General features: G+C 51.1%; 1 protein-coding gene across 4 annotated transcripts in view; it reads right to left on the reverse strand.

Annotated features, from left to right (window-relative positions):
- Anpep (alanyl aminopeptidase, membrane) overlaps positions 1 to 21628 on the reverse strand; it is a 42803-nt gene that overhangs the window by 8937 nt on the left and 12238 nt on the right. The window contains exons 1-15 of one of the 4 annotated variants that reach the window (XM_006229407.5): positions 15122 to 15195; positions 8888 to 9867; positions 8376 to 8518; positions 8160 to 8296; positions 6644 to 6770; positions 6405 to 6559; positions 6139 to 6252; positions 5901 to 6044; positions 5686 to 5751; positions 5536 to 5601; positions 3528 to 3703; positions 3266 to 3339; positions 2535 to 2668; positions 2380 to 2435; positions 679 to 826 (exon numbers count right to left, since the gene is read on the reverse strand). In XM_006229407.5, the coding sequence (XP_006229469.1) occupies positions 679 to 826; positions 2380 to 2435; positions 2535 to 2668; positions 3266 to 3339; positions 3528 to 3703; positions 5536 to 5601; positions 5686 to 5751; positions 5901 to 6044; positions 6139 to 6252; positions 6405 to 6559; positions 6644 to 6770; positions 8160 to 8296; positions 8376 to 8518; positions 8888 to 9501 (2154 nt within the window). In that variant the 5' untranslated portion in view covers positions 9502 to 9867; positions 15122 to 15195. 4 annotated transcript variants of the gene reach the window in all.

The raw sequence follows: 21628 nt of genomic DNA on the forward strand, positions 1-21628 counted from the left end.
CACACACACACACACACACAGCCCAAACCCCTAACGACGAAAGTCTCTTAAATGTCTACAGAGCTGTGAACATTCCGCAATGTGGGCATTGCGGTGTACATGACTCAGCCAATCCCAGCTGTTAGTCACGTATTTCTGTTTTCTTTGTCTGCTGTTTGCCCTTTTATGAAGGATGCTCAGGGTGTGGCCTCACCCTGAGCCAGTTCCTACAGGCTTGCTCTCTCCAGTGGGAGCTTCACACATCTAGGCCATGCTCTGAACGTGTCAAAGCCTGTAAGACCAGTCAGTGCTTTACTGCGGGGTTAGGGGTAGGGGATGCTGTGGTGGCCAGGCCCTCACCTCAGCAGAGACTGGTGCTGCTGGGTATACTGCCTAAGGCACATGGCTGGTAAGTAGGCCTTTAGCTTTCCAATGCAATGAAGTCCTCTCTAGGTCTTCCAAAAGCATTCATTTCTCGTGTTTCCAATGGGCAGACTTTGCTAGGGATCTTTGTCTTCTTTTTTGGTGGGGGTGGGAGGGGGAAGAGGGCACCCACACTTCTAGCCTTCTCCGTGTCTGCTCCTTTTAGATCCCTTACTCCGATACCTTCCCCCAAGCCTGTTTTTTGAAAGAGCTTGGCCAGGTAGTGGAGGTAGCCCACTGGTGCAGGTTAGACCCTGGGATGTCAGCAACTCATACCTTCATGGGGCCGTAGACCTCCGAGCGGTCAAACATGAGCTTGAAGTAGTTCAGGCTGCTCAGGGCAGCCTCCCAGGGCATGTATTCTGTTTCACTGGCCAGGAAGAGGGTGTTGCTCAGCGGCAGAGTGATGGATAGCTTTCCAGCACTGGGGACAAACAGGAGGCCCAGATCAGCACCCACCCAGGCCAGGCACACTCTGAGAACCCTAGCCACAGGTTCTCAAGGACACACCTAAACTTGCATCTCCTGACCCTTTCATATTTTCCATGGGAGGAGAGACACAGGTGCCACGATTGGGAATCCAACCTTGGCCTACTGCCTGTCAACTTCTTTTACCTATCAGCCTCATTTTATTTAGTTCTTACTAGGATAATTTTAATTTTTTTGAGAAGAGGATATCTCTACATAACCCTGACTGTCCTGTGTAGACCATGCTGGCCTCGAATTCAGAGAGATCCACCTGCCTTCTGAAATTCTGGGATTAAATGTGTACCCCAGGCCTGGAGAGACGGCTCAGCGGTTAAGAGCACTGACTGCTCTTCCAGAGGTCCTGAGTTCAATTCCCAGCAACCACATGGTGGCTCACGACCATCTGTAATGGGATCTGATGCCCTCTTCTGAAGACAGCTACAGCATACTTATATATAATAAATAAAATCTTTTAAAAAAATGTGTATCCCAGCATTTATACCGACTTGGTATAATGAATAATGAATACTGACTTCCCCAAAGCCACAGAGACCCAGCTAGAGATCCACGCCCTTAGCTCTGCTGAACTTCTCTTGGATTTTTTTTTTTTTGGCTTTTACTTTTGTGTGCATTACGTGTGCTCGGGGAGAGGGGTGCTCCTCTGTCTGTATGTGCTCCTGTGGATGTGTGCGTATGTGCCTGCAGGTACGTGTGACTGTATCTGTATCTATGTACGTGGAGGGCAGAGGCCAATGTTGGGTGGGGGGGATCTTCCTCAATTGCTTTCCATCTTATTTCTTTGAGACATGAGTCTCTGACTGAACCTGGAACTCATTGAGCCCATGAGGCTGGCCAGTCAAGCTCAGGGACCTGCCTCTCTCCATCAGTGTCAGAGCTAAGGCAGCACACTGCCCTGTCGGCTTTTATGGGCTCAGAGAATCTAAACTCGGTTGTCCCTATGCTGTGGGACAAGCCCTCAGTCGTCTCTGCAGACCCTTCTACCGAGCTCTCCTAGCTGAGCCCTTCTCCCACCTTCTGTCTTAGGCTATCTGTGGGCGTTTGGTCCACAGATAACTCTGGGAAATGTCACTCATATCAAAGACCTCGCTCACCACCTCACCATAACCACCATGAGCATGCTATACTGGGAGGCAGAACAGGTGTTCATTAAGCATCATTTTTGCCCTCGTGCTCTGTCTCTTCTGTCCTTCTCAAGTCAGATTTTTTTTTTCTTTTTAAAGCACCAAGCACATGTTTGGTGTGCACATAGCCCTCGGGCAAGCTGGGGCTGTGGGTAGGAAGTGGGCAGTGGAGTAGGAGAGCCCAGTGTGTGGCGGCTACGACACTTGGGGTAAGGGGCTCTGATGCCATCGGAGTCCTTATCTGTGAAATGGCCACATGGGGACCATGGGATGCTGCCCTGGGAGCACCTGACACGGCCCCGGTGGGCATCACGGGGTTCGCCGTCAGTCACAGGCTTCTGTGCTGCTCAGCCAAGAGGGCACTCACCTGGCTAGGTTGAAGGAGTCGTGGATAATCTGCGCACGGTTGATGACAGGGATAACCTAGAAGCGGAAACAGTGTGACTAGACTTACAGCACGGGGTAGACCTTGAATCTGATAGCTCAGCATACCATGGGACACAGAAAAGCTGGGGTACTCACAGAAAGGTCTGTTTGCAGCTGATTCTGAATCTTCCTCCAGTTGTTTTCATCATAGTTAACCTGGTAGTAGCCGGTTACATTAATGTTCAGTAAGAGCCATTCATTGGAGGATGTTTGGAATTCTGCACTCTGGTCTGTAGGGTAAGGCAGAGAGCAGGGCTGGGTGGAGTGTGCCCAGAAGGTCATGAAGGACCCTGAGCCTCCTCTCAGCATCCATCTTGCCTAGCCAGTTTCCACTGGTACCCTGCATGTGACACAGTTCACTTTCTGGGCCTTTGCATGGAAGTGACCCCCTCGCTCCTGGCTCAGCACTCCGGTCACCCCAGCCAGACTCTACCGTCGACCGTTAGAGGGTCCCTGGATGTTTCTGACTGCATGCCTTCCTTCACCTGCTTCTGAGCGACTGGCCTTTGTCTCTGACTCCCCTCAGTATCTGGTCCCATAAGGCAGCTCCTTGTACCTGCCAATCACTGTCCTGAGCATTTTACTAGAAATCTCTCCTATCATTCTCTCACCACTCAAAGGAGCAGGAAGACCAGAGGGGAATGGTAGCTTGCCTGAGACCACAAAGAAGCAAGGTGACCATTGGAAACGAAGATAACAGCTCCATTTGTTGAGTGAAATAATGAAGGGAATCTTCACTCAGCTCTCCCCAAACCCACAACCCCACCCCACCCCACTCCCCGAAGAACACGGGCCAAGAGCCAGCAGATAAGATGGGGCTAGGTTACTTTTCTCGGTCTCCAGCCAGTAGTGATCCTCCTTTCCATTTTTGAGATACGGAATGGGCACAATCCAGAGGTAACTGCAGTGAGAGACCATGACCCAGAGTGATGATGGGTAACTCTTGGGCACGCCAGCCTAAGGTACCCCTCTCAGGTGCCCACTGACCGCCCAACACTGATACCAAATGTCACTGAGCTCCTAACCGTACACACTCACCTCCCTTGTGTCCCACCCTTCCCAGGGACCCTGGTGGCATTATCTGCTCACTTAAAATCTGAGGGGCGGGTAGGTTTGGAAGTGGGGTCCAGGAGGAAGTGTTCCTGGTAGATTTCTCCCGTACTGGTGTTCACAGTGATAACAGGAAAACCCATCTGTAGAATCCATCGGTCCATGATGGTGCTCACTGAGGCTGGGAGTTTGATAGCTGTCTGACTGTCCACTGCCTGTTCAGGGGACACAGTGTGGCTGTCAAACCACTATCCTCCCACACCCAGGCAGCCTCTGCGGATTCTGGCCAGCCTAGGAGTGTGGTGTCACTAATTCAGGGAAGTGGGGCAGAGGATAAGGGAGCCTGTCTAGCTCTGTCTCTCCTGGTCTGCCCAGAGCTGGGTGAGCTGAGCTGCAGAACCTCTTGGCTTCTAGCTAGTTTCATTGTTGGCACACCTGTATGTGGCCCCCAGATATGGCCCATGCCTAGGGCACTTTCTGAATGTTTAGAGATGAGAAGAACAAAGAGGAGACAAAACGTTGCCCGAGGTCACAGGCAGGAGCAAGGGAAAGGGCTGTGGGTCTGAAAAGGGCTGTGGGTCTGGAGGCAAAGTACCCCCGGTAGAAGAGAATGGGATGCCAAAGCCCTTGTTACTGTCCACTCAGGTCTATCTCATCGTTTCCAAACGCTTGGGCAGTACTTTTGTAATCACAGCAAAAAGCCAGTGGCATCTGCTAGTAACTGAAGCTGTGAACCCCTGAAAGCTGGGCAGAAGAGAAGCTGTCAGTAAGCAAAGTTCGGGGTGGGGGGGGGCAGTAGATGGGGAAGGGAAGGAGGTAAGCTTTGGTGGAGGGCAGGAAGGCAGGTGGTAGAGGAAGGATCCCAGAAGGCGCCACCCAGTCAACTGCCAATCAGGGTGGAGAGGTTGGGTCTGCAGATGGGGTGAGGGGGAGGGGAAGGGGTGGGGTTAGGGGGTCGTGATCTTGAGACTAGGTCCTGCCCAGTTGTGACTCTGTGACATCCCCTGCCCAGTGAGATGGCCTCGGGGGCCCAGAAAGACACAATAGAGCAGCCAGGGAGTTGTTGGACAGGATGTCAAGGCCCTAGGACTCTTGGAAGAGTAAGGATGGAGGAGAGGTAGGCTAGGCAGAGGAAGAGTGGGCAAAGTCTGTAGAGAAGACTGGAGGGCACGGAGGGGGAGGGGAGACAAAGTGACAGGGGCTCATGGGAAGGGTGGACTCCAGCCTGAAAGAGAGGCAGGACAGAGAGCAGCCTCTGGGCAAGGCAGGAGGGCTTGGAATGTGAGGAAGCTGGCACAGAGGGTCAGAGTCTGCATCCATTGTGCTGGTGTGTGCAAGGATGTGCCAGGTAGGGAAGGCCACGGGGCACAGGGCAGCTGGGAGGGGTGAGTCAGTTAAATGGCTGGTTCCAAAGTTCTGGCAGAGGAAAGCAAAAAAGGAGGAGGAGAAAGAAGAGGAAGGGGATAGAGGAGTAGTCTGGTGTAGGAGCCCTGAGGCTCATATTCTCAGTGCTAAGTGACCCACAAGGCTCACCGCGGTGCAGCTAAGCAAGAACCCGAAGTGGGTCAGCTCTGGTGGTGCAGGTGCTAGGATATGCTGAGGAGGGAGAGGCAGGCGGATCTCTGGGTTCGAGGCCAGCCTGGTCTACAGGATAAGTTCCAACAGCCGGAGCTATACAGTGAGAGCTTGTCTCAACAAAACAAAAGAAAAAGCTGGATGTCTTGGCGTGCATCTATAATACCAGCAGTCCCTCCTAAGGGAAGATGGGGAGTGTTCATGCAGAGAAACAAGGTATCCCCTGCCTCAGAAACAAGATGGGAGAAGCAACTGAAGAGAACCCTTTTAAAAAAATAAGGAAAAGGTGAGCTAGGAGCAGGGTTCTTACCCACCCTCTTTATGGATCCATCTTTATACCCATTTTATAGATGAGCCACTGAGGCTCCCGACAGTTTGCCAGGATTACTGAATGCAACAGCTGGGTACAGTCTCTCACATGCTGTCCCCAGGGACTTTGGGCCTTAGGACCTGAATGGAAAAGGCTTGTTACCTGCTGAAGGTGTTCCCACAGGTCCAGATAAATGGTGTTCGAGTATTGGAAGGTGTGGAGGTAAGACTGTGGAGATAACAGACCTTGGTAAGGGCTGGGTTATGCTGGGGGAAACCACCATGCAGAGGCCCTGCCTGGAGCTATACTCACCGAAAGGCCCTTCTTGAACAGGTCCTCTGTCAGGAAGCTGGACAACATCCTAAGGACTGAGGCTCCCTGGGGTTGGATGAGAGAGATCAGCAGGCCAAGCTGGCTACCAGGGGAAGCATTCCCAGAGTGGCAGCTGTGATGAGGCTCCCTGTGGGATGTATCCCTTCCCACCCCAACTCCACGACTCCCAGGGCCCCCAAGAAGCCAGGAGGCACCTTGCTGTAGGTGATGCTGTCAAACAGCTCACTGATCTGGGCTGGCGTGTTGACCTCGTTGGCAGGGCTGGACAACGGGTGGGAGGAAGCGAGCGCGTCCACGGCCATCACACGGTACACATCATTCAGTACTATGAGGTCTTTCTGTGGAGTCCCCAGATACCATCAGGAGACCAGAAGGGGTGTCATAGACACTCCGGTCTTCCACTTCGGCCCCACTCCCACAATGGAGTCTCACCAGATTCCAGGTGGGCTCTGCATAGTCAGCACCCAGAAATTCCACATAGGAGGCAAAGCCCTCGTTCAGCCACAGGTCATTCCACCAATCCACGGTCACCAGGTTGCCAAACCACTGCAGGGGACACAGGCGAGCCTTTGAGCCTCACAGGCCTTGCCGTCACTAATGGCACATAGCCATGCACTGGCTGTGTACTGACACAGGCCAGGTGAGGACTTGACATCCCAAGGTCTTTGCTCCTTCTTGGTTCTCCCACAGCCACCCACCTGATGGGCCAGCTCATGGGCAATCACAGTGACCACCCGCTCCTTGTTGCTAATGGAGGAGGACTGAGGGTCAAAGACCAGGGCACTCTCTCGGTAGGTCACGAGCCCCCAGTTCTCCATGGCTCCAGCGTTGAAGTCAGGCAGGGCAATCTGGTCTGTGGAGAACAGCCAGGTGTCAATGGGAGGCGTCTGAATGGGGATCCCAGTGCTACGTCCATGAAGGTCCCATGCTCACTCACCAGATTTTTCTAGAGGGTAGGCTGTATTATAATGTTGGGCAAAGAAGTTTAGGATAGGGCCTGTGACTTGCAGAGCGTAATCACCATGGCCCTCATCAATGGCACTGGGCCGAGCCCAGATTCGAATCTGCAGAATGAAAGGGAGGAGGTCAGGTTTAGGGTCCTCTGGGATCCTGAGGAGAGTAGGTAGAGTCCCAGGATACAAGGAACTAGAGGTCTCTGATAAGTCAGGATGGACACCAACTTGATTAAACAGAGAAAGCATGGTCACACGCCTATAAAATCAGCAAGAATTTAGAATATAGAGGCCAAAGCAAGAGGGTCACAAGTTCAAGGCCAGCCTGGAAATCTTAGTGGACCCTGTCTCAATATTTAAAACAGAGGGACAGATGGATCACTCAGTCGCTGTGCTGACTAATTTTATGTTAGCAGGCTAGAGTCATCTGACAGATGAACCTCACTCGAGGAAATGCTTCCAGAAGATCTGTCTGGAGGCAAACCTGCAGAGCATTCTCTTAATCAGTGATTGATGTGGGAAGGTCCAGCCCATGGTGGGTGGTGCGACCTCAGGGCTGGGTGGTCCTGAGTTCTAAAGAAAGCAGGCTGAGGGCTGGAGAGATGGCTCAGTGGTTAGGAGCACTGACTGCTCTTCCAGAGGTCCTGAGTTCAAATCCCAGCAACCACGTGGTGGCTCACAACCATCTGTAATGGGATCTGATGACCTCTTCTGGTGAGAACTAAGACAGCTACAGTGTACTTATATATAATAAATAAATTTAAAAAAAATAAGAAAAGAAAGCAGGCTGAGTGAGCCCTGAGGAAGCCAGTAAGCAGCAGCATCCCTCCATGATCTCTGTACCAGCGTTGCTTCCAGGTTCCGTCTCTGCTTGAGTTCTGGCCTGACTCCCTTCATTGATGGATCACTATATGGAAATGTGAGCCAAATAAACTCTTTTTTCTTCCATTTGCTTTTGGTCTCCGGGTTTCATCCCAGCCATAGTAACCCCTGTCTACGACAGTGGTCAAGAGCTCTTCAGGAAGATCTGAGTTCAATTCCTAGCACTCACTGTTTGTAACAGGCAATAATTGTAACTTCAGTTACAAGGGATCTGATGCCCCCTTCTGGCCTCCAAGGCATGGGAGTGCTACATGGACTTACCTGTAGGCAAAACACCCACACAGAGAAAATAAATTCGTTCTAAATTAAAAACAAGTCACTGGGCGTGGTGACACACAACTTTAATCTCGGCACTCAGGAGCAGAGGCAAGTGGATCTCTGTGAGTTTGAAGCCAGCCTGGTCTTTAGAGCAAGACAGGACAGAGACAGGTTCAGGACAGAGAGTTTCTCAATTCTACACCTGAGAAACCCTGTCTGGAAAACGAAAAAAAGTTCCAGGGTCACTCATAGCTGGAACTCAACAGCCTAACAACTCAGAAGCTAGTCCTGAGAAAACCTGAGAAGGTCCTTCAAGCCAGGGCCAGGTCCGACCCATGACATATAGCCCCGGGCCCATACCTGGACTCTATTGGGTGAGACGGCTTCTACATATTTGAACTCGCTCACGATATAGGCCAGCAGGTATGTGGACATCTTCGGGGTAGGGTGGAACTCAGTGACGTTCCAGGAAGGATCTTCCTGAAGGGTCCTGGAATCTGAGCATGGGACATGTAAGTGTGTGGGCTTCCTGCTCTGCGCTCCAGTTCAGGGCAAACCCAGGGCAGCCAGGCTCACCTTTGGGAAGCATGTTAGACAGAGCGGTGAGGTTGTTGGGGTGGATGAGCGTGATGTTGAATGAGGCCTTCATGGCTGGCTCATCGAAGCAAGGAAAGGATTTTCGAGCATCGGCAGCCTGCATCTGTGTGGTGGCCACCACTCTGTCCAAAGCAGTGTGTTAGAGAGGTGCTAGGAGCATAGTTTTAGGCTACAGAAGATGGCTGTACCAACCTGCTTACTCCCCTTCACCCAGCCCCACACAGCCTCAGGATCCTGACCAACAAGCTACCGTGGGAGACCAAACTTCCAGATGCCATCTAAGCCCTGGCAGGCTCCGCACCGGTGTGAGCTGAGTCCCAGATAATTTTCTCTCCTCTGAACCTGTCTATCCAAGGAACCCTTCCATCCCACCACCCAGTACCCACCAGGAAATGTCTCCCCCTACAAATAAGCAATGGAGCTACTGAGGTCCCATGAAGCTTCCAGCCCCTCCCTCCCCATAACCCCAGCTGCAGCCCCGTGCAACCTACTTCTTGTTGCCACCTTCCATGTACTCGCTGCGGTAGAAGCCAGCCAGATCATCAGCCAGCTCCCCCTGGAACTCACTGTCCATCTCGTACTGATGGCCCTTTACCAGGGAGCCCTGCAGGTGCACCACCAGGTACTCCGTGCGCTCTACCAGTTCCGTTGTGTCGATGTTAGGTGCCGGAGTGTCACCCAGGGCTCGCAACGCCACCCTGTGGTTCCCTTTGTTGGTGTAGTTGAGCTTCTTGCTGTGGATGATGATGACATTTGTGGTCTCGTTGCAGGTAAAGCGGACAGTACTGGAACCTTTGAAGATGTACAGGCCCTGCTCGTTGGGGGTGAGGTAAGGCCTCAAGGTCACCTGGTAGGAGTCGGGTATAAGAGTCTTAGGCAAGCGATACTGGTTCCAAGGTTTGCTTTCATCTATAGCAGGGTTGGTAGTTGAGGTGGTGGCTGAGGTGCTGCCTGGGAGCGTGGGGGCTATGGCAGAGTTCTCCGCATTCCTGTTCTTCTCCTGAGCGTAGACCACCGACAGAGCTATGATGGTGCATACGGCTGCCACACCTAACAGGATGCCCAAGATGCCCAGGGTCTTGGAAATGTAGAAACCCTTGGCCATGATGCTGGTGGGCAGGGAGCTCGGAACAGCTCAGGCCAAGAAGAAAGCAGAGTAGCCCCAGACCAGCTTATATCTTCCCAGGGGGAGGAGCCCCACCGCCTTTGGTCAAATATTAACCAGCGCTCAGGCGAAGGTCACTAGGCTGGACAGGGGTCTACTCTGCTTGGGCTCTGGAGAGATCAGAAACGAAACTGTACAGAGCTGGCTTCAGGGCGCACGGGATAGATGACTGCTGTAACCAACACAGTGGGTAGTTACAGGCTGCAGGCGACCTGGATGGTGGGGGATCAGCTGGAGCTGGGGCTGACGGGCAGGCTGCAGGCTTGGCACCCAGAGGCAGGGGGAAAGGCGGTGACACTAATCTTCCTGCAAGCAGAAATGGAGAGAACAGTCTCATGAGGACGGAGGTTAGACTCAGGGAAGGATTCACCAGGCTCCAGGACGGGCAGGCAGAGCAGAATGAAGCCAGTTCCCAGCAGGTCATCATAAGCACACTGGCTCCACCTTGGGGCTGGGATCCTCGACAGATGTCAGGCTTCTTTGAACATAGCTCAGATTCCTCCCCTTTCCCTCCTGACCAACTTCTCTTCCCTCAGCAATCCAAGGAAGGCAAATGAATCTCTCTCTCTCTCTCTCTCTCTCTCTCTCTCTCTCTCTCTCTCTCTCTCTCTCTCTGAAGAGTTACAAAAGGTGACTCTACAGTCCAGGACCTTTTCCTCTCACGAGTAAATTACAGTGTTTCCCATTCAGTTTTACCTAAGGGGAAACACATGAGCCGCCCCAAGGTGGACACTTACAGCTAAGCCCTTCCTCCCCACGCACAGCCTTGCCCTCTGCTCTCTATCCTGGGTAATCACGAACACATTACTTACCAACTCCATAAAACAGGCCCTTACCGTTCTCCTTCACCTGTCCTGCCTCCCAGACAGCCACACTGGCTGATGCTCACCCCAACATCCAGCTCACCCCCCTTCCTCACAGCCTCTAGCAGGCCCTGCTGTAGTCTCATAAACTCCCTGCTTCCAGCAGACCCCTTAAAACTACTCATCACACATCGGGCTATTACATTCCACTGTTTCAAATCTTCCTTTTGCTCCATAGAACTCGGGCCCCACCTTCCTAAGGGGAGCCACACACGGTATTCAATCAGCCCATCCACTCCTCAGCCTCACCCCAGGAACCCCACCCGACACAGTTGCTCACTTCTTACCCTCAACCCAGGAGCACCCTACCCCCAACACACACACACACACACACACACACACACAGTCCATCAGCCTTCATCTGGCCCCTCTACCTCTGGGCCTTTGAGAAGCTGCCCACCCTCCCTGACCCCTGCAGTCGGGATGGACTGGACATAGCACTATGTACTTCTTCAGATCCCTATACGTCAGCATGGGTTCCTCCCCTATGTGGTGGTAACATGGGCTGGGGACTTCAGGCTTGTAAGAAGCATTGGACCTTGGCTATTTCTGATCCCGGACTTGGCTCTGTGTCAAGCACCTAGTTGGTACTCCATTTGCATCTGTTGTGTAGATGCCCACATATGGGACTGAGCAAATGAACAAGTCTTTCCAGAAGAAATCCCTTTTTGAAGTTCCCCAGCCTTTATCTCCACCCTGCCCCTGCCCATAGGAGAACTACTGGCCTCCTCTGAGCCCTCTTCCAGCCCATCTGATTCTTCAGGCCTTCATCCACCTGCCACCCTGCCCCCGGCCTTCAGGGAAGTGTGTTGAACATATGGAGGGTGACACAGGTGTGTGGAGTTGCCTTCTACTCTGGCGAGCCGGGCCAGCATCTGTGTTTGAGGTGTCTAGAACTTCTGGTGGTCTACCTTTCAGGCCAAGAATACACAGAACTCTCTGGGCTCCCCCACCTTTGACAGCTGAGCCCCAGAGCCTGAATCTGGAAGGAGAGTAGACATCACTGCAGTGAACAGAAGCTGTATCTATCAGGTCTGGGCTGATGGCCAAGGGGCATGAGTGGGAAACTCTGTTGGAAAGATACATAATGATACACCAGATTGTAGCGATAGGGGTTGAGGCCTCAAAGGGTTTCACAAGGGCCCCAGGCTTCCTCCAGCAGAGCCACCTTGACGGTGCCAGCTAATATCCTAGGGGCTATGCCCCTAACCTCACACCCCTTCATCAAATCCCCAACAGGGTCTGTTTGCCCCCCTACCTGATTAGCAGGCAGACCCACAAGTCCATTCGGTTAATCCCCTCTCCAAACAAAGAGCTAGATTCTGCCCGGCCCTCTGGTCTCTTCCTGTTTGCTTTGGACATGGACCATGGGCCAGCTGGCCAAATTCTGGGTTCCTCTGCTAAGGGCCCTGGTGTCTGGATTTGGCTTAGCTCCAGGAGTGGCACCAATCCAGGTTAGGGTGTGTGGGTGGACTCTGCCGTTCCTCACCTTTGGGAGACTCTAAGAGAAGTCTCTCTCCATAGCGCCTGCCTTGGCACAGGCTCTTCCACGCCCAGCAGCCATGGCAGCTTTAGGGTTCCTGTCACCCTGCCCTGACAGCCTGCTCGGTGGGGAATCTTCCTGGGTATGTGAGTGAGACGGCTCTCACTGCCTTCAGAGTGAACCTGAGACTCTAGCTCAGGCTAACCCGGTCCCTGGACTTAACCTTCTGGCTGATTCTCTTTCACATTCAGAGCCAGCTTTTCTCAGGCACCAGACGGAGTCTCTGATCTCTGTCCTGTGTTCCTCTGATCCTCTGGCCAGGAGTACCTTTCCTCTACGTCTTGTTAAGCTCTTATTTCTACTTCAAAGCCCAGCTCAAACATCACAAGCTTGCCATGCCCCTAACGTCATGTTTCCGTGATCTCCAGGTCTCATCTCCATCATGTATGTCACTTAGAGAAAGATGTGGTTGTAGCAGACCCACACCAGACCCACGCAAAGCAGGCAGACAAAAATGACAAGACGATTGCTAAAGCACCCTTGCTTTGGGGACCGTCCCACCTCCACCCTGCGCTGAGTCTGTGCACAGAAGCCTGTGCATCACCCAGGATGTCATTTACTTAATATTTTCCTCAGAACCAATTCACGTTAATTAGATTAGCAGTAAGGACCCGGATATGGTGTGTTAAGTTACTTTTTTTTTTCTGATCTAAAGCTCTCCACATGCCACTGGTGAAAACTGCTCATCGGGCAGCCTGAGAACACCCTGCATAGCTGCTGTGCTGCTGGAAAACTACCGCTCTCTCCTGCCTGATCCCTCTGTGGGGATGGGAGCTCTGACCCCACCTGACAGGTCTCAAACACTGAACCCTGTCTAGGACACACACGCGCGCGCACACACACACACACACACACACCACACACACACACACAAGCATACATCCACAAACACAGCATGCTCATACACACACCATACACATACCCCATACACATATCATACACAAACACACACCACACACATACACAAACACGCATACATATACCACACACACATACATACCTATATGCCATACATAAACTCACACATACCATACACACACACACACACACCACACATACACAAACATACACATACATACACGCATGCCATACACAAACACACAGGTACACATACTATATACACATATCATACACAAACACACAAACACACCACATACACAAACATACACACATACACTCACACACCACACAAAAACAAACCACACACACATGCAGACCCAGACATACCACACAAACACACTCACACACAGACAAGCACACCACACAAACACACACACTAGTAGTCTGGGCTCCATACCACACCTCAGATCACGGATTCCTCTCCAGCGCTCACTCTGAGTTCTGGTGGAGGCACTGTGAGGCTACACAAGCAGGGAGTTCGGAGACAATGTGTAGCCCCTCCTCCCACTCTGAAGCAGCAGTATGTAGGACCGGGGTAGAACCAGGCCCCAGAACAGGGCCATCCTGGCTGATGGCCTATTCCCATGTCACAGCTGGAGTGGGCTGGGCTGGGCCAATCCCCAGGGTGCTTCCTCTGGGAGCTCTGGACACTCCATTCTGTGGGAACGAACGGCATTAAAGCCATGGCAAGCCGGCCTCCATGGGCCAGGGCAGTGTCCCTGGAGGGCAGGAACAGAGGGGCTCTGTGGGGTGAGCAAAGTGCACTAATCATACAGTCCCACACTTTCTCTGATGGAACTGGCTCTGAAGGCCGTAGGAAGGACAGATTCCCTTCACTCAGACCACATCAGGATTTGGGAATTGTTCTGGGACGTTACACTCATAAGATGGGGATCACCAGAGGCTGCTACAAGACACAGCTCTGTAAAGGACTCTTGCCCTGCCCTCATCAGTATAACTGTTGCTAGGTTCAAATCCAGAGGCTGAGGCTGAGGCAGGAGGATTGCCTAGAGACCCAGGCCAACTTAGGCTATACAGCTCATTGCTCAGGGATTCCACGACCCACCAAAGTCACAGTCCTAGCTCCTGTACCTGAGCCTGTCGCACATGGAAAATGCTCCCTTCCCCCGTGGAGAATTGTGACCAGTCTTCCGGTGTGCAAGCCCACCTCCTTCTTCCTGGCCATCCACAGTGACAGAGGTGGGAGGCCACCTGCTCCAAGTTTCACTTTCACAAATAAACTGGCCAAAGTGCTGACAGGTTCACCTGTCATCCCTAGACCTCAGACTTGTCAGCCACAGAAGTGCCCTGAAATCTTCCAAATGGTACACACGTCACTGGTATACTTAGAGCAGGGTTGGGTGGTTTTGTTTGTTTGTTTGTTTTGTTTTGTTTTTCTTTTTTCCCCCCGAGCTGGGGACTGAACCCAGAGCCTTGCGCTTGCTAGGCAAGTGCTCTACCACTGAGCTAAATCCCCAACCCCGCAGGGTTGGGTTTTAAGTCACCAAAGCCCAGATTCTCCAGGACAGGCGGCCGGCCTTATTGGAGGTTTTCCGTTTGGAAGGACCCCTCCGCTGAAAAAGTTTGGGTTGCCACCAGCGCTGCTCCAGGGATGCCACCGCCGCAGAATGGGCCACCTCTGACCTGGCGCGCATCCAGGAGGCATGCCTCTGCATGGGATGAGCACAGCACCAAGGGTCTAAGTAGCAAAACGAGGATAAAATCTAGTTCCCGCCTCCTCACAGAGGCTGGGGCCCAGAGCCAGGGCCGCCGCTCTAAACCCAACTGGGACTGTAGAGCAGAAACGTGTGTCTTTGCTCTATGACTTGCAGGGGCCAGCGTGAGCCGTCTGTTCCACTCGTGCCATCTCCGGTCCTCTATACCTCAGCCATTCTGTATCTTCTCGGCTCCGACCTCCATGTGTCCCTCACCACCCACCCTCTATCCCTTGAATCTGGCCACCAGGCCCCAGCTACCAGCCTATGTTCCCAGGCTCCAACCACCCTGTTCTCCAGGCCTGGCCATCTTCGGTCACCAAGGCTGGAGCTTCCCTCGGAGCCCTACAAACACCTAGACGCCACGAGCCGCTGGCACCCTCGGGGACCCACTCCAACAGCCTCGGCAGCTCCAGGCCCTCAGTTTACCCATCTGAGTAGGGGCAAGGAGCTGCAGCTGGCTCCCGCACCCCCGATGCCAACCCCCACACCCGGTGTCCCCAAACGTCCGCAACTCATGGCTGCCTCCCCGCACTTGCCTAGGACAGCGCGCTGCTCCGAGCTGCTCCTGCCTTGCCGCCGCCCGCCCGCCCGGCCCCGCGGGTTAAAGGGAAGTAACCCGAGCCCACCGCCGCTCCGCCCGGATTACACCCGCCCACCCCCCGGGCTCCGCCCGAGCTCCTCCCCGCATGCCTGCAAACAGCCGCTCCCCCGACGGTGCGGCCCCTGGCCCCTAGCGCGCTAAGACCCAGACCTCTCTCCCTCAACCACCCACACTTCACGCCGCTGTCCCAGGGTCTCGCCCACCACATCTGGGAGACAGCTAGAGGGAGGGGCTCCCCGCCCCCAGCCTACAGGATAATCCCCACAGCTCTGGAGGCTTTCCACACAACTTAATCTGATGATGATGATGATGATGATTATTATTTCTTCTTTTCTCCTCCTCCTCCTCTTCTCCTTCCCCTCCTCCTCCTCTTCCCCCTCTCCCTCCTCCTTCCTTCTTCCTCTTCCTCTTCTTCCTCCTCTTCCTCCTCTTCTTCCTTCTCCTCCTCCTCCCAATTTCTTTCCTTCCCCCTCCCTTCTCTCCGTCTTCCATCAGGGTCTCATATATGTACAGCCCAGGCTGGCTAGGAACTCCCTGTGTAGTCCAGGCCAATCTCAAACTAGTAAAGATCCTGCTTCACTGCTACACTTTTCTGTGCGCTGGGATCGTCCACCAATTCTAACTTTTTCTTCCTTTCTCTTTCTCCCCTCCCCCCTCCCTCCCTCCCTTATGTTCTTCTGGTACTGTAGTTTAAGTCTAGTGTCTCATGCATACTAGATAAGTGCTCAGCCATGAACTGCATACATCCCCAGCCCTTTTCTTTTTTAAAAGGGAAAGGTCTCACTAAGTCATCCAGGCTGACCTTGAACTCACTGTAGCCAAGTCTGACTTTGACTGCAGCCTCTCCAGGAGAAGCTCTGGCTAACTCTTGACAACTAGGCTGTCTTCAAGAAGTCAAAGTTATCAGAAGTCTCTAGAAAATAAAGGATTGCACCCTGGAGTTTATGCTTCTCATCCCCATTCTGCACCTAGGTGCTGTGTGTGTCTGCCAGGGCACTCCCTCTCTGGGCATCTTTTAATCGGCCATTCACAGTAGTGTATTAGTTTCCTATTGCTGCTAGAATAACACAAACTTTAAAAGGCACATGCTTGTTCTCTTACTGTTTATAAATCAGACTCACTGCGCTGAAACTTGGGGTGTTGGTGGGAAGCTTCCCTTCTGGGTTCTTCTCCAGTGGCTAGAGGCACCCGCCTTCCTTGGCTTGAGACCACCTTTGGGGCAAGGAGTGTCAGGTGCTGCAGCTCTCAGCTTTGTCACTCTGATATTGACTGGCCTCTCCCATGCGATCCACCCATACAATTCAAGATAATCTCTCGGTTCCAAGTGAACTCCAGAGCAGTTGAATCTACCCACAGCGCCAATTGCCTTTAGGGGCTCCGATTTAGAGGCCTTGTAAATGGTTAAATTAGCTCTTCCTCCACATTCTCTTTCCTCTCCGTGGCTAGACAGCTTAGCTCCTCTCTTGCCCTAACTGATGGCCAGGGGCTGCTACAAAATTGCTCTCCCACTGAGGCACACCTTGTCCCAGACTGGCCGTGTTTTCTTCTAGCCCTTTTTTTAGGGATCAGGGGGCTGGGCCAGTGTACCTCTAGGCAAAGCCTTGCTGTGATCCTAACCAGGTCACAAATCTACTGGAATGAAGCATTTCTAGAATTGCGTGTTGCTTAGTGGACCCTGGGGAGCCCTGAGAGTCCATTTCAGATTTCCTTTTTCTTCCAGACCCATGCCTGTCTAGTTCCTCCATCATATCTGGTGTGGCTGACAAATCAAAGATGGCCTAAGACAGGCCAAGAGAGAGTGAACTCTGGTCCTCCCTTCCACCTCAGGCTTGGGGGTGAGGGGGACGAGGTATTGAGAGGAACCCTGCTGTAGGAGAAGGGTTACTGCTCTCTGAGGAAGGTGTGGGATTGAGAAAGAGGCCTTTGGGAATTTAGCCTAAGGAAGTTAAAATTTATGTATAGGCTTCTGACTGCTGCGTAATTCATAGTAGTGGGAAAGAAAACATAGTTTAAGCATTCTGCAATAGGGGCTTGGCTAAATAAATTATAGTCCTCTCATATGATGACATACTATACCATCATTAAGAATACGTCATGTTTGGCTAGGGGCATAACTAAATGGATAGTGAATGTTCAAGGCCCGGGGTTCAATGGATCCCTACCACCAAAGTAAATGTATGTATGTAATATTTCATGGCTAGCAAAACATATATACATTTCAATGAAACCATGGGAGGATTTTTTTTAAAGGGGGAACTTGAGAATAAGGAAAGCCTGTTCAAGTGTTTTAGCAAATATGAGACTGCTAAAGAAAAAAAAATCAATAAATTCGACTACATAAGGAATTAAAATTTCAAAATAAGAAATGAGAAATAAGAATTTCAAAATTTGGGGTTGGGGATTTGGCTCAGTGGTAGAGTGCTTGCCTAGCAACCGCAAGGCCCTGGGTTCGGTCCCCAGCTCCGAAAAAAAGAAAAAAAAAAAAAGAATTTCAAAATTTAAGAAAGTGAGAAGAAAGGGGTAAAAGCATTAAAATGTCAGCATTATGAGCTGGGAGTATGATTCAGTGGGTAAGAGCGCTCGATGTGCAAATAGGAGAATTTGATTTAGATCCCCAGGTCCCATGCAAAAAGCAGTTTTGGCCAGGACCTCTGGAAGAGCAGTCGGTGCTCTTAAGGAGTCATCTCTCCAACCCTGCCTCCTGTTTTGTTCTTAAGACATTGTCTCCTATAGTTCAAGCTGGAACTCACTATGTATCCAAAGGCTGGCTCAAGTTGATAATTCTCTTCCCTCTACTTCCCAAGTACTGGGATTGTACTTGCCTGGCAAGATACTTGATAACTCTTGATAAATTAAATAACAATTTTCTTTTTTTTTTCTTTTTCTTTTCTTTTTTTCGGAGCTGGGAACCGAACCCAGGGCCTTGCGCTTGCTAGGCAAGCGCTCTACCACTGAGCTAAATCCCCAACCCCTAAATAACAATTTTAACTACGAGATTTTTGTTGTTATTCTTTTTGCTCCTAGTTCACTGGTAAAATACTTACCTATCACACAGAGACTCAAAACCCAGAGAATCTGAGGGGAAGCAAGGGATGGGGGAGGGGGACTACTTATTATTAACTAGGCGATATATCCTATGCCTGGAATTTTGCTTAGGCAGGAGGATCTCTACTTCAAGGTCAGTCTGAGCTACACTGGAAAGCCCGTGTTGCTCACAGATTTTTATCATCAACATTATCAGCTACAGCAACAATAACAAAGCTGACTTTGAAGGCCAGGGTCAGCAGGTCTCTGAGTCTGAGGCCGGCCTGGTCTACAGAGCAAGCTCTAGGATAGCCAGGGCTACACAGAGAAACCCTGTCACGAAAGCAAACAACAGCAACAAACCCCACGCTTTTGAGTGGCCCGAGGCTGAGGCAGGCTGGGGAGGGAGGAGCAGATCCCCCAGCCTTCACCTGAGCATCCACAGAGACGGCTTGGATGGCAATATTTACCATGACTATCGAATCCCCTTTCGACCAGACACTTTCAGAATTGTATCCTACAGGACACACATGAGATGAGGAACTGAGAAGATTTTCCTATGCAACATTATTTACAGCTTGAAGTTTCCTCAGTGTCCATCAGAGAGGTAAGATAAGTGAACTTAACTGCCTGCCACTGTGGATACAGCTGTAACACACAGGCTCTACACTATGGAACTATCCCAGAGATACTCGAAGTAAGAAGTTGTGTGTGTGCGTGTGCATGTGTGTGTGGGGGGGTATGCTCCTGTGTGAGTGCGTACCTGTGTGCATGTCCATGTATGTGTATGTGTGCATGTTTGCGTGCATGTGTGGGTGTGGGTGTGTGGGTGCCCGTGTATGCGTGTTTGTGTACCTGTGTGCATGTGCGTATTTGCTCGCATGCGCGCGCGCGCGCATGTATGTGTGTGTGTGTGTGTGTGTGTGTGTGTGTGTGTGTGTGTGTGTGTGTATCTGTGCATCTATGGCTCCACCTGCCTTGAAACTCCCTTGTAACTCAGATGGCCTTGAACTCCTAGTGATCTTCTTGCCTTAGCATTAAGAGTCCTCAGACCAGGGGGTTGGGGATTTAGCTCAGTGGTAGAGCGCTTGCCTAGCAAGCGCAAGGCCCTGGGTTTGGTCCCCAGCTCCGAAAAAAAGAAAAGAAAAAAAAAAAAAAAGAAAAAAAAAAAAGAGTCCTTAGACCACAGATTTATGCACCACACTCAGTCGTATATTTTTAAGGGGAAAAACTACATAGACCCATATTTTGTTTTCATATGTGTGCATGATAGCTGGAAAGACGCACAAGAAACTGACAACATGGTTTCTTTCCCAGGGAAACCAATGAACAAGATCAGAGATTTTCCCATGTGCCCTTCTGTTCTATCTCTACCTACCTTCCTTCCTATCTATCATCTATCTATCTATCATCAATTTGTAGGTGTGGATATAAAATATTTATGTGTGTGTATGACACACAAGTCATGGTATGTGACACACAAGCCATGATGTACGTGTTCAGTGTCTGTTCTCTCCTTCCATCATGTGGGTACCACATACTGAGCTCAGGTAGTTGACCTCAGCAGCATGTGCCTTATCTACTCACCATCTCACCAGCCCCGTCCCTGATAAACCATAAGAATGAGCACAGCACTTATTCATTTATAAATTAAGTTAAATCGAGTGCATCTCTAGGAGATCACTAGGAGTTCAAGGCCATCTGAGTTACGAGGGAGTTTCAAGGCAGGTGGAGCCATAGATGCACAGAAGAAGACCAGAAAAACAGCAATATAAGTCCAAGGTTTTGGCTTCTTTGTGTTTTTGTTTGTTTGTTTGTTTGTTTGTTTGTTTGAGGCAGGACTTCCTGTAGTCTAGGTTGGCCTCAAACTTGCTACATAGTCAAGGATGATCATGGTTTCCTGGTCCTCCTGACATCGTAATGTGGCATTGGGAACTCCTGTAATCACAGCATTCTAGAGGCTGAGTCAGGAGAATTACCTCAAGTTCAAGGTCCAGATGAACTACACAGCAAGGTCCTGCCTCAAACAGGAGGGGAGAAGCTGCTGCTTACTTGGTAGAACGTTTGCTATCCTGCAGGAAGGCAGCCCCACCAAGAGGTTACACCCATAACCTCAGAACTCGGGAGGCAGAGATGCCATCAGAACCTCAAGGTTATCCTGGTCTACACAACATGTTTGAGGCTGGTCTAAGATCTATGAGACCCAACCTCAAAGGAATAAAATGGAGAGGGGACAGGAGAGATAATTCAGCAGTTAAGAGCATTGGTCATTCCTCCAGAGGACGTGGGCCGTTTGCAGCACGTGATGGAAGAAATCCAGTGCCCTCTTCTGGCCTGTATGAGTACTGCACACACACAGCGCACAGAAAAACAACCAGACTCGTAACAGAGAAAGGTAAATAAATGAACTCCCAAGGGGGGGGGGGGGGCGGAAATAACAGACAAACAACACCACAAGGAAGACGAAAGCAATAGTCTGTTGGTGTGAGAGAACTAGCGGTCGCGGTGACCATGGAGGCTTGGAGGTGGGTATGTCCAAGGGTTGTCATAACTCAGAAAGAAAAAGGAAAACCAGGTGTGGTAGCACACACCTTTAATCCCAGCTCTCAGGAGGCAGAGGCAAGTGGATCTCTGAGTTCGAGGCAGCCTACAGAGTAAGTTCCAGAACAGCTAGGACTATGCAGAAAAACCCTATCTTGAAAAAAAATTATTTTATTTTTAAATTATGTAAATGAGTGCTTGTCTGTGTGTGGGTTTGTGTAGTGAGTGCAGTTGCCCTCTGTCGCCTGAAGATGTTGTTGAACTCCCTGGAGCTGGCGCTGCCACCGGCAGGTGCGGGGGTGGGGTTGGGGGTGGGGTTTAAACTCAGATTCTCTGCAAGAGTGGTCCACACGCTTAACCACCTAGCCACTGCTCCAGTCTAGATGGGCCGCTCTTTCCAATATGCTTTGAAGTGAAATGTCTCATACACACATTTCTGCCTATAACGATATTTACGACTGAGCTAGAGGTGAGCATAGAGCAAAAGCTTAGCATCTCTGAAGCTCTGGGTAAGGTTCCTAGCGCCACCCTCCACATAACTGGACACACATAAACACTGAGATTAATATCAGCGATGTTCAAAAGGCCTTACAAGGTGTTTGAGAAACACATACATTAAGAACTGGACAAAGGATTAGAATCTAAAGTTCTCAGGAGAGGAAATGAAAAGGCCGGTGCGCACGGCTAAGATGGCCAGCCTTGATTACATTCAGGAAACTGCATCAAAAACAATGAGTTTCTGCCTGTGATCTTGGCAACTGTTCAGACTTGTTTCCAACATCTAGAGTTGGACAGGGTATGGGGCATTCGCCCACTCCTGGGGAACTTGTGACTTGTTCTATTGAGACAGAAAAACTGCAAGGTATATAAAACTTTA

This window comes from Rattus norvegicus, chromosome 1, assembly GCF_036323735.1.
Source record: "Rattus norvegicus strain BN/NHsdMcwi chromosome 1, GRCr8, whole genome shotgun sequence".
NCBI classification, from domain to species: Eukaryota; Metazoa; Chordata; class Mammalia; order Rodentia; family Muridae; genus Rattus; species Rattus norvegicus.